At 38.8% G+C, this 13,497-nt stretch overlaps 1 protein-coding gene across 4 annotated transcripts in view; it reads left to right on the forward strand.

The window, feature by feature from the left end:
- SLC5A12 (solute carrier family 5 member 12) overlaps nucleotides 1-13,497 on the forward strand; it is a 46,700-nt gene that overhangs the window by 26,924 nt on the left and 6,279 nt on the right. For all 4 annotated transcript variants that reach the window (XM_082342453.1, XM_082342452.1, XM_082342454.1 and 1 more), the window contains 4 exons: nucleotides 169-281; nucleotides 4,870-4,937; nucleotides 10,168-10,254; nucleotides 12,744-12,910. In XM_082342453.1, the coding sequence (XP_082198579.1) occupies nucleotides 169-281; nucleotides 4,870-4,937; nucleotides 10,168-10,254; nucleotides 12,744-12,910 (435 nt within the window). The remainder of the gene's footprint in view (nucleotides 1-168; nucleotides 282-4,869; nucleotides 4,938-10,167; nucleotides 10,255-12,743; nucleotides 12,911-13,497) is intronic.

The raw sequence follows: 13,497 nt of genomic DNA on the forward strand, positions 1-13,497 counted from the left end.
AAGAGTGAGTAGACAGGTCACGTAGTTCCCCTGAAGTTCCAGAATAAGGACACATGTCTATCTCTGTTTTTTTCTAGAGCCCTGCCTTGTCTAATTGCCCTGGACACCAGGGCAGGCCGGTCAGCTTTATTTACCTTGGACTATGTTCTCGCTTTTCTCTCCCTGTAGCACCGTGGCTGCCAGCATCAACGCCTTAGCGACAGTGACGTTTGAGGATTTTGTCAAGAGCTGTTTTCCCCATCTCTCCGACAAGCTGAGCACCTGGATCAGTAAAGGCTTATGTAGGTACAGCCGGTGGATCTCCTATTCCATATCATGAAATGAACGTGTGGTACATGTCAAATCCTGCACACGCTATTCAGGGCACTCTGACAGGCACAAGTGCATGTGGAGATACGTGAGGAATCTCACATGCCAATTCTTACACTTCTGGAGGGTACTAGGAAAGAATGACCAGTAAGCTTAGCTTTTACCACCCTTACATTCGACATTCTTCTGTGTTCATCCTACACCCTAGATTCAACACATCAACACCTCTTGATTATGCCATGTATTGATCCTATTCAGTCTCTCCACAGAGGAAGATGTTCTGCTCACTATCGCCAGTCAGCTTGTCTAATAAAGCCAAATTCTTTTCTAAAGAGTCCTTTATTACCAAATATTCTTCATTGGTTTTTAATAGTTTTAGTAGTAATAATATGCAATATAAAATTATTTTATATGTTTAATATTATATACTTATTTTCATTAAATTAAATTATTTATCAGTTGCAGAACTAATACCATCTTGTTTTATATTATAGCTTTGCAGTGTTTTATTTAAAATATCTGGTAGAGCAGCTCTTGTCACTTTTAGGTAGAAATTTTAAATGTTGCGACTGTTCTTTTTCTTTTTTTGCAAAAACAAATTTTGGGCTGTTCATGTTTATTTATTCTTTCAGATTAAGTTTAAAATAATTTACTGCATGTTCTCTAGTTGCACATCCCCCCCCCCCATCTCAACGGAATTGCATTAAACTGAAAAACGTATTTGGAAATAATGAACGTCTTTATAAGCTTTCCATCTAACAATAGCATTTTCCATTTAACATCATATTTTCTCTCTTAGATATTAATTATCCTCATGTCCTCACCCTTCTGCTTCTCCCCCTCTTCCCTTTTCCTTTCCTCCTTCTTCTACTTCTTTCATTGATATTATGAATGGAATGTTTTCCCCATAATATCTTTTAAACTGTTTACTATCAACGTGGAAATGCTATAGCTTTTTGTTTTTGTTTGTTTGTTTTGTAAAGCACATATCTGGCCATTGGCACAACTCTTGTTGATTCTCAAAATTTTAATTGATTTTCTAATAAGTGTGGTTATTGCCTACAAATATTGATAGTTTTATCATATCCTTATTCTTAAATGCTCCCCTGATTTGGGGTTTGTGTTCTCCATAGTCTTCATTATTTCTCTTATTTTCATAACTTTCTCCTTTTCCTCTGCATCCTTGAAGGGCTCAGGTTTTTTCTCAATGTTACTTTAAGTTCTCCACAAAGTAAATTTCTTAATAATAATGATTTGAATTCTGCTCTTGTGTTTTGTTCCTCACATTTTACTATAAAAATTCAATCATACAGAAAAGTGTAAAGACATTTACCATGATCTCCTGTATATATACCACCAAGATTCTCCATTAATGTTTTATTAAACTTGCTTTTTCACGTATCCATCTAGCTCTCTATCCATCCATTAATGCGTCATATATTTGATACACTTAAAAAAAATTGCAGACATCAGTACACTTTCCCCTAATTATTTTAGCATATTATTAACTAGAATTCAATAATTGGTTAAAGGTTTTTAAATGTAAAATCTACCCACAATGAATTGGACAAAAGTTAAGTATACATTTGCTGAGTTTTGAAAAATGTGTACACCTGTGTAACTCAATCACTAAAGATATAAACCATTACATCGCCCTGGAAAGTTCTCTCTTGGTTATTCTGGTCAATTCCTACTCCCACTTCCCTCTAGGGGCAGCCACTATTCTGGTATTTTTCATCATAGATTAGTTTTACCTCTTCTAGAATTTCATTTAAATTGAATCACACAGTACTACTCTTTTTTGTAAGGACTCTTTTCACTCAGCATAATATTGTTGAGATACATCCATGTTTTTTTTGTATCAGTAGTTTATCCCTTTTTATGGCTGAGTAGTATGACATTGTATGGATTTACCTTTTTTTTTTTAACTTCTATTGATGGACCTAGGTTGTTTCAGTTTGAAGTTTTTATGAATAAAGCTGCTATGAATATTCTTGCACAGGTCTTTTTTGTGAATATGTTTTCATTTCTCTTTGGTAAATACCTAGGTGTGGAAGTGCTTGGTCAATATTATAATTTTTAATTTCCTTATAGTTCTTCCTTATCACACCTGGATTCATCTTCATCTAAACTTATGGGTGTTGCACCCTACCTTGTTGTGTTTTCATATCAGTTGCTTTCTCTTGAACTGCACTTGTTGCGTCATTGAATCTATGTGTTTTGCATCGTATTGAAATCGCCAGTTTCTAAATACTTTTTTTTCTGGTTCTTATTTCCAGAAAATATATTCTGTATTTGAGTTTTCAGGTTAATTATTCATTTCCTTGTTTAGTAACATTTTGGCATGGATCCCATATTTCTTTTCTTCTTTTTACTTATACTTGAACAAGGAGAGATTGGTGCTGACCGAATGTTTGTTAACTGAGTAGTTGAATTGCCTTAATTTTTTCACTATCTTGCATAATCAGTTACAGCTAATAGCAGGTGGATTGGCATCTTTCCTGGTGCAATTCCCAATTTCTAGCAGATATTCATGAATATTGCTGGGTAGAAGTTTCTCTGACGCCCATGGTTTATTGTCTGATCCTCCGAGCTGATGTAGCACTTAGAAAATCCATAGTACTTGCTGCAGCTGTGGTGCTTTCTCTACCCTCCCCCACCACATTTACTGCTTTGTCTGTGGATCCGTACACTCCAGGTCTCCATGGAACCCCACCAATTTCCCCTAAACTCCCTGCCTTGCAGGTTGCTATTGATTGCAATCTGGTGGAAGTGTAAAGATATGGGGGAGAGGGGGACTGAATCAATTCTCTTGTCAGCACAAAAGAGTAGAACCCTTGGATTGAGGGGTGGTTGCCTAGAATCCCATCTGAAACAGATAACTGTTGGTCCAGCAAGAGGGTAATCGGTAGTAGAGAAAAGACACTTTTGTTATTTTCTTCAGGCAGGTGGAGTTCTGCTTATTCATGAAGTGAAACAGAATGAGGGCAAACATTGTTTCTAATCTATCATCTTTAAATACAATGGGAACAATTTTAGAATTCTGAAAGGTGTTTATTGATCAAACTTGGATTTTAGTGTTGTGTGAGTTTCCTTATTTTTCTGTGTTTTATTGAGAAGTTAGAAAATATAGCATTAAAACTTGCTATCCTGATTTCATCTTAAAAGTGAATTCCTGATAATAAATTTTATAGATATCATGTACTAAATCTGAAATGATGATGATGATAATAATAATAATAATGGCAAGCACATAGTACTTGCACATAGTACTTGCTATGCAACAGGCACTGTTGGATAAATTAATTTATTTATGTGTAGTCCCTTCCTAGAATGTGAGATCTCTGGGGCAGTGGCATTTATAGCACTGGCATTTAGTAAAGTGCTTGACATATGGTCAGTACTCAATAAAATTGCATTAATGGTGACATTGGGAACTGAGCCAAATATTTAGCTGAGAGAGAATTTCATACAGAATGAGAAAAATCATCTTCTCTATTTCTGTCCCTGTGTGTCTGTCTAAATCTATCTCCAGCACCTTGTCTCTCACCATCTGTCATTTATTCTATGGGTTGTAATGGGAATTGAATGACTTTTAAGATAGTTTTTAAACAAAGATGTATAAGAACAATTATTTTTAAGAAGATAGTTTGAAAGAAGACATCACCTTTAAAAGATTACTAAGATGGATATGTTGATTAATCCAGCGAGATCCTATGATGCTGGAGGCACCCTGTGCAAGATGCTGCAGAGCGCGGTACCCTGATGGCCCTTATGGTGCTCCAACATAGCCATGTAAACAAAGAAATCGTTATGCAGTATACTGAGGGCCATAATGAAGGTATGAATAAAGCATGAAAAGATCAGGAACATTTTCCAGGTTTGCAAAATCTGTGAGGTAAACTGTATAGATATTTAGCCATTTTTATTATGAAAAACTATCCATATCCCAGAGAGGTTAGTAACCTCTTCAGCTGATTATTGGTGAGTGGTCGAAATGGATTAAATTCTCACGAATTTAATCTGGATTAGCCTGGTAGACCAGTGACCTTTCTGCATTTTCATGTTGCTTCCACAGGACAGCTTTCTTCTTCTTCTTCTTTTTTTTTTTTAAGATTTTTTGGATGTGGACCATTTTTAAAGTCTTTCTTGAATGTGTTACAACATTGCTTCTGTTTTATATTTTGGTTTTTTGGCCACGAGGCACGTGGGATCTTACCTCCCTGACCAGGGATCGAACCTGCACACCCCCTGCATTGGAAGGCGAAGTCTCAACCACTGGACCACCAGAGAAATCACCAAGACAGCATTCTTCTTAAATCCTGAAGAGAAGACTCCTCAAGGCTGGATTCCAGCTCATTCTGCCTGACCTAGGAAAGCATGTCTTTGGGAGAAAGTCTCTTAAATGCCCCTCTTGGGGCTTGTGATGGCTAAGCGGGGTGGACAGTCCTTCCTGAGACCCCTTCTGATAGGGCTTACATGAGAGACGGCCCTGGGCAGGAGCTCAGTGGATCCCTCAAAACCAGCTTGGATGATAGTCATGAAGTTTCTTTCCTCCAGGTCTCTTGTTTGGCGTGATATGTACCTCCATGGCTGTGGCTGCATCCCTCCTGGGGAGCGTTGTACAGGTAATGAAAGAGGAAAAAGACACATTTGATTTTGTAGCAACTTTTTACCCACCTTCTTTTCTAATACTTTGCCTATTCCTCCAAATCCCAAATGCTCATACTCTCCGATACCAGGTCCAAATTACACATACATGTAAAATTTCAACCAAAAATTTCTTTCAAGAGGGGAAACTTTTAAAAACTAGTAATGAGACTCAGTGACAAGGTACACTGTAATAAAATTAGAAACCCTTTTGAAATCCAGATCTGAGAATGTGTGATCCTGAAATAAAAGTAGGAATGATAATCTTAGCAGGAAAAACAATAATTACAATTGACATTTATGGAATGCTTATGTTCAAGCTACCACCCCAAATGTATTATCTCATCTAATCCTCGTCACTTCTCTACGAGGTAGTATGATTAATGTACTAATTTTACAAATGAAGAAACTAAGAAATAGAGAGGTGAAGAATTGCCCTAAATTCACATAATGAAAGAGTGGTGGAGCTGGGAAATGAGCCCACTTCTACCTGCTATCCAGGCTGACCTGTCTCCCATACGTCCAACTCCCAGTTCCATAAAATGTCAGCACTAGAAAGAGCCTCAAGGATAATCTGTTTCAACATTCATTTTGTAGATGGTTACAGAAAAGAGTGAAAGTATCCTGCTCAACTTCTCACATCTGGTTAGTGGCTAAACCAGGTTTATGACCAAAGTCTCTGGAGCCACCTCTCTTCCCTTCCCAAATTCCCCAACTCACAAAGGACCATTAGATAAACCAATCTTCAGATTCTATTTCAACCCTCTCAGTCCCATTGTGTCATTGTATAATTTGAACATCCTGTATACTTTCTTGGCATGGATCAGGTTTTCAATAAATGCTGCTTAAATGAAGACATGAACAAGAGTGAGTGAATAGTCATCACTGACTTTTATAGAATGTGTTTTAGTTCCCAGAGCAGTGTGTCTTGCTTGATCCTTCCAATGACTACTTACATAGGTTCCATTATTTCCTTTTTCAAGTTCAAGGAACTAAGTCTAGGGGAGTTGAGTGACATGATAATTCACTTTCTATATAAGAGAAGTTGTGGGGCTGGAAACTTGATGTCCTCTCTGCTAAGTATGAACTTTTTAAAATGACAGATGTTTGGTGATTTCTTTACAATTTTTGAAGCACTTTGATATCTACCCATCCACACAGCAGAACTGGTGGGTTGAAGAGGTTTGTCTTTAGTGACCTCTGCAGCATTTTTTTAGGTTTATTTTCTCCCATTTCCAAGTTGCCTCTAATGCTTTGTGCCCCTTTCTTTTCTCCCCTTTATCTAATTATTATTTATTCTTAAGAAAGTATCACCATGTTCAATTTAGTGAGAATTTGAATCACTAAATTGTTTCCTTCCAGAATTATTTGCATATTAAGCTTGTTTGCCATTGAGGTATGAAGGCTCTGGAATAGATAAGGACTCCTGCAAGACTAGTGTAACACATAAAACTTATAACGAAGAGGGAGTTGTGAGTGATGCTCTTGTTGACTTGTCCTTATTCAGATAAGTATGCTAGGCTCGCTTTCTTCGTTGGTTAAAATGTGTTCACATAGTTTAGGGGACAGTGAAAACACTGATGTGTTGTTTCCTAGGAGAGATATTTGTGTCTAAAATGGCCCCCTCATTTCTCCGAACACATCTGACTTGACAGATGTGTTCAGAGAAATTTAATTTTCCAAACAGCTTTGCTAGATCTAATGTAATGGAATAATGTATTCAGGGAATATGGAAGACTGAAACCAAACATCCCATAGGTATACAGCATAGATCCAGATTTAATTTCATGTTCACAAAACCGACACACACTCATGGCGTGTGTTTGTTGGTGGTGCTGGGGGTGGGCAGATGTCAGCTCCTTAAACAAAGGCCCTTTCAGTGTTTTAGTTTAGGATTTTCAAAGTGTGTTCTAGAGACCCTCACCCTGCGAAATGCTCCAAGAGTGAAAATTTCCAAAGTCAAAGACTTTTGGGAAATGCTGCACAATGCGTTCCCCTTTCAGAAATCCACAGCACACAGTAGCATATCGAAGGCTCTGGGAAGACCTAGCAAGAAAGCTGTTTCCCTTTAAATATGTGACCACAGAACCAAATGTGGGGAGAAGAGATAGGAGGAGGGGCAGGTAACAGCAGCAAAGATCTGTTAACTAGTGATTTGCGGAGCTCCCTCTGCGAAAGATCCTGTCCATTATGCTGCTATCCTACTGACCCTCAGCTAGTTCTACCGAGGCTTGTGATGAGCTCCAGGAGTACTCTTTTCTCAATTTAAGAAAGTGTTTTCTTTTGTTTTTCTTTTATTTGGGGGGAGTGGTATTCCTTCCTTCCGTCCTTCCTTCCTTCCTTCCCTCCCTCCCTCTTTCCTTTTTTTCTTTCCTTCCTTCCTTTCTTTCTCTCTTCCTTCCTTCCTTTCTTCCTTCCTTTCTTTCTTTTTCTTTCTTTCTTTCTTGCTTTCTTTCTTCCTTCCTTCCTTTCCTTCCTTCCTTCCTTCCTTCCATCCTTCCTTCCTTCCTTCTTCTTTCTTTCTTTTTAAGTATAAAAAAAGTACTTTCTAGCTCTCAAAACAGTCCAACCATCAAATGGCCCACCTCAGGAATCAGAGAGCTCACTAACAGGGTAGGTAAGAGAATAACAGTAAGATTATAATAGTAGATAATATTTGGGGGGCAATTATCATGTGCTCCAGAGTGCCCAGGCACTATTCAGAGACTTCTTTTGGATTCCACATTGAATACTCTCATACACGCACACAAAAACAACCCAGGAAGCAGATATTTTGATCCCCACTTGACATCTGAGAAAGCTAAGACACAGCAAGGCAACCTCAGTCCTAGAACACACTTTCTGAGCCATTGTCCTTTCCTTGCAGGAGGGGCTTAGGTGAGATTTGGCCACTGAGGTGGAGGTTGTCACATGAGCTCTGTCTTCCTCCAATTAAACACGATTAATGACAACAAAAAAGGAAAGATAAGAAACTGAGGTTAGTTTTGTACATTACAGAAATACATATTTTTCAAATCCAGAAATTCTTTGATTTCTCTTTCTAGCATGTGAAGACTTTTTCCCCCTGGGGCATATTGGATAAGGACTTTGTAAGAGATTGTTCATTTTCTCTCCCAAAGGAGAAAATAAACATTTTTCCTAACTTATTGATTCTCCCATATAATAGCTAGTAAATTAACTTCCAAATTCAGCAACCACAGCAACTATGAATTAATACTATCAATCAGCAGAGAAAATGTCAAGAATATTAAGTACTGACATTAGGGAAAAGTGTCTACTTTAATCTTATTTGCCTCCATCTTGTCAAAGATAAATCTGTATCATTGACTCCTCTAAAAATTATCCTGGAAAAACAATCATAACAGTGCATTATAGCTCATTTTTCTGGATAAATGAATTTATATTGCAGCTGGAGTGGACTTGAAGGCCCCTTGGTCCTATTTCTATTTTTTTATAGAGAAAGAAGACTCTCTGAAGTAAAATGAATCTGAGTTAATAACTGAAGGTTCACCAAATTATGTGTTATGTGTGCCAGAGCCAAAATTTGAATCTCAGTATTCTCTTAGTGATGGACTCTTTCAAGAACTTTTTCCCCTTAAACAGAAAAAGGAGACCATGATGGTGGTCTGTGCTCTTGACTTTTTATTTATTTATTTATTTATTTATTTATTTATTTATTTTTTAGGTGGGACTGCTCTTAGGAGAGAAAATGTGGGTTTTAGAGCCAGACAAACTTGGCTTAAAACTCTTAAATCTCATCTCTGCCACTTTCTAACTGAAAGTATACTTTTAATATGTTTTCTCTCAGTCCAAATTTCTCATCTATAAAATCCAGTTAGTGTTACCAACTAAGCAGGGTAATTGTGGGGATGAAATGAGGTCATTTATTTAGAGTGCCAGGGTATTTCATCTTTATTATCTGACACATAGGACACGTAGGGGTGCCTGACAAATAGGAAATATGTATAAAATCTTTAGAGCATCCTTATCACAGCTTCTTTAACTAAGAGCCCTGCAGTTGTATTGATAGAACTAGACAGGGCTGCATTGCAGAGTAGCTGTGTGTGTGTGTGTGTGTGTGCGTGTGTGTGCGCGTGTGTGTGTGTGTGTGTGTGCGCGCGCGCACGTGTGTGTGTGTGCGCACATATGTGTGTACATGCTCCCTTGCAGGCATGTCAGTGCCTGTGTATGTTCAAGACTTCTGCAAGGCCATGGCCCAAGGCTATAGGTTGATAGAAAACTAGCTTAATTAAAGCCCCTAATCAGTTCGCCGAGTTCAATAACTTAGAGGTTAAGAGATATGGAAATGCATTTGCCAAACTCTCTCTATATCCAAAGGAGATAGAGCCATAAAAATGGGATATAAGATATGGAATGTCCAATGTCCTCCCCATCATGTCCCAACTTAATGCTTCAACCTCCTTGAGGTATTCTGGTGGGATAGCAGGAGTGGGGTAACAGACAATTATTATTATTAAAGTTATAGAATTATTCAAACTAAATTAGAACAGCTGGATCAATTACCTGAGATATTCAACATAAGTTATAGATGCATTTATTAAGTACATTATTTTAAAAGCTTTTGGGGGCTTCCCTGGTGGCGCAGTGGTTGAGAATCTGCCTGCCAATGCAGGGGACACCGGTTCGAGCCCGGGTCCAGGAGGATCCCACATGCCGCGAAGCAACTAGGCCCGTGAGCCACAATTACTGAGCCTGCGCGTCTGGAGCCTGTGCTCCGCAACAAGAGAGGCCGCGGTAATGAGAGGCCTGCGCACTGCGATGAAGAGTGGCCCCCACTTGCTGCAACTAGAGAAAGCCCTTGCACAGAAACGAAGACCCAACACAGCCATAAATAAATAAATAAATTAAAAAAAAAAAAGCTTTTGATAAGATAGAAAATATAAACAAATCAATAAGTTCCAGCTTGAGGGAAAACTTATTCTACCAAATCCAAATTGCCTGTGTGTGTTTACACACACACACACCCCCTCACACACATATGTTTGTAGGCGTTTTTGGTGTTTTACATACACAGTGCTTATTAATGAGCCCAGAATGGAGAAATGATTTCCAGAAAGCACATGATTAATGAGTGGCACAGTCAGGACTAGGACTGTATTTCATCTCAGGTCCAAGAAAGGGGGTGGTCCTAGGTGGGCCACAGATTCAGGGGAGTGTAGTGTTGATCTGATCTGCTTTGATCCACAGGCTGCCCTCAGCATCCACGGCATGTGTGGGGGACCGATGCTGGGCTTGTTCTCTCTGGGAATCCTGTTCCCTTTTGTGAACTGGAAGGTAAGTCTCCCACACCCCTCTTCACACTTCCCAGCTGAGACTGGGCCCCAGACATTTTCTCCCTCCTCTCAGTCCTCCTTGGAAAGGCTATTTGTCTTTGCCAGAAAAAAATGGGGGCTTCTTTCTACAGCAGAACTAAATAGAACCCCAGCCTTCCAATCTCTGACTTCAGTGAAGCTGTATTAGGAGCAGAAAGCCAAGAAAGTAGTGGTCATGAAATACCATGTCATCGCATCAAACCTGATTCTTTAGGGTTTAAATTGTCTTCTCTAAATTAAAAGCCCACAAAATGAAATTTAAAATAGATATTGAGATCAGACATAGTTTAGTTAAAACATGATTTTGAAAACTTTAAAAATGTAAATTTTCTTTTCTATATTTAGTTACCCAAAATTATAAGTAATTTAATTAATTAACTAATTTAAGAAGGGGAGGGGAGACCAGCCTGGTATATTCTGACAGCTGAATCTTCTTGGTGTTGTTGGCTGACAAGCTAGTGGTTTGCCTTTAAGTAAACGTTGGTTGGATGACTGTGTAGTAAACATAAATCAAAAGGAACACGTGTTTGGAAAAATAGTACTATAGCAATATTTTTAAATATTTAAAATATAATTTTTTCAATCTAGCAAAATTGCCATTTGTCATTTATTGCCATTCATCCACTTACATGCAAATATTTTTAGAAAGTCTTTAGACTCTAGGAAACCTGACTGTATGCATATATTTATTTAGTTAGTTAGTTTTTCATATTTTTAAATATACTGTAGGAGTCTTGATAAAGCCTGAGCCACACGGTTTACCTCATTAGGTCTCTGTGGCTACCTGACCCTTATTGACCTCTATTCTAGATAAATCTTGTGTAGATAGGTAAAGAGAGTGGATAGATGTGAAACATTTGGGAATTTGCAGTGCTTCCTTGCAGTCTTATTAGGAGACACTTTGTTTTAATCAACTTTTCTGAGATTGAGGTTGACAGGGATAGTTTTATTCTTGCAGAGATAATATGAGGGAAGGTAATTTCCTAGCTACAAAAAAAACCTAATAACTAGCAACATAACAGCATAGTGCATTCTAAACATTAAATTATCTATGTTAGCGAGTTACGGTCCTGCTTTTTAATCCAGGAAACCACCTTGTTCTAGATAGAGGAAAGTAAATAGTACCAATTGGGGTCACCTCTCCCCTTGTCTTTAGCCATGGCTGATCCTACTAATCAATCATGGCTCTCTTTCCACAGAATGTGGATGCAACCTCAGAATCCTTCTCAGCACGGCTCTCCAGGCAGCTACTATAAATCAGTGAGGGCTGACTCTCCTACTGAAGTCCATTCACCCTTTACTGGTAGGCCAGGGGCCAGCATACTATATCCCTCAAGCTAAATCTAGCTGATCTCCAATTTTTGGATGACCTGCAAGCTAAAAATGGTTTAGACATTTTTGAATGGTTGTCAAAAATCAAAAGAAGAATAATACTTCATGACACATATATATTACGTGAAATTCACCTTTCAGTGACCACAAGTAGAGTTACTGGAACACAGCCACTCTCCTGTGTATATATACTGTCTATGGCCATTTCTGTGCTGTGATGGCAGAATTGGGTAGTTGTGACAGACACTGAATGGCCCACAAAACCTAAAATACTCCTTAGCTGGCTGTTAAGAAGTTTGCAGACTGCCGGTCTAGACCAAGGGCCCAGGTATTCAAATCATACACATTGCTTTAGTTTTCCCCAAACTATAACGAACAGAACATTCTGGTGCTGTAATTGAGGAGTCTTTTTTTCTGAATAAATAGAGAAACCAACAAGTTGTTTTCTGTCACGGAGAATGCTCAGCTCTCTGGCAGAGACCAGCAACATCCAATTTTAGTTTCCAGTGGTCCTGATCCCTGCTCGATTGTTCTGTTTCCTTTACAGGAGAAATGACTCATTGACTTTTAACTTTTTATCAAGAAGTATGACCCTCAAATGACAGGAAGAGTAAATATACTTGCTAGTAGTTAGACTCAAGCTGAAAACTCCAAACTTGGGAGTCAGAGGACTTGAGCAGAATTACTTGGGAAGAGCTATGAGGGTAAAAGTTTCTATATAGTAGCTTATAATGGCTGTCAGTGAAAAATGACCCCAGCATCTCCATTATCTGAGGTTTTCCTGAATTTCTGAAACTCTTCTACTGGAAACTGAGGTTCAGCAGATGTTTAAGTGATGAGTAAGAAGCCAAAAAGGAGAAAAAAAATTCCTGCTAGAAATTTTACGTATAATGACCACAGTAAAACCCTCCAATGTCTTCATTGAAGGAACAATTTATTCCTAAGTAAAGCTACATTGTCAGGGGTTGAAGGCAGGCAGTGTAAGTGGGCTGTTTCTAGCACGTGTGGCCAAGATCTGGGGTAGAAAACCAGAATCCCTGAGACACAAGACTCCTTATCTCATTATTCTTTCAATGGCTTTGTCAAATCTCTCATTATTTTTTTTTTTTCTTCATCAAGGGTGCCCTAGGAGGCCTTCTGACTGGGATCATCTTGTCATTTTGGGTGGCCATTGGGGCCTTAATTTACCCTGCACCAACCTCCAAGACATGGCCTTTGCCTTTATCAACTGACCAGTGTGTCCCATCAAATGTGACGGAATCAGTGCCTCCACTGCTGTCCAGCAGGTATGCTGACCTTCAGGATAGCATCAAGTCCCAGAGAGAGGGTCACCAGGTTAGAGAAAAGTGCATTCTTCTGTGCTAAGTCTGAGGAGACCATCTTGCTCCCCTATGAGAATCACTCTGGGCGGTACCCAGCATTGAAGAGTGGCTGGGGGCTCCAGCTTTCTGTAAATATCCATCCCTCTGCATCCTGATGCCCAAGAGTGAACTTGGCAAGAGGGCTAATTGGAGGTCTGAGTTCTCAGGTCCACTATGTTGTTTCTTCCTTACTGCCTGTGCTTATTCTATCCTCTTTTCTTGGAATGCTAAATCCTAGTCCTAACTGCCTTCTTTGATTGATTAAAACTAACCATTTTTAAAAAATAAGCTGAGGCATCATCTCATATATCAGCCTGGGTTTGACACTCTTTCTGAATATTCTCCAAATCCTTTGTTCCTCTTCCACCACGGCGTTCTAGTCTATCTTATGATTGCCAACTCCTACATGTAGACTTCATGGCTTACTCATCTTTAATCTCCAGTTTCTGGCACTAAATCTGGGCCTTGTAAACGTCTGAAGAATAAATAACGCAAAAGAAATGGAAGGCACG

This window comes from Balaenoptera borealis (genome assembly GCF_965194805.1).
Source record: "Balaenoptera borealis genome assembly, chromosome: 11".
Lineage (NCBI taxonomy): Eukaryota > Metazoa > Chordata > Mammalia > Artiodactyla > Balaenopteridae > Balaenoptera > Balaenoptera borealis.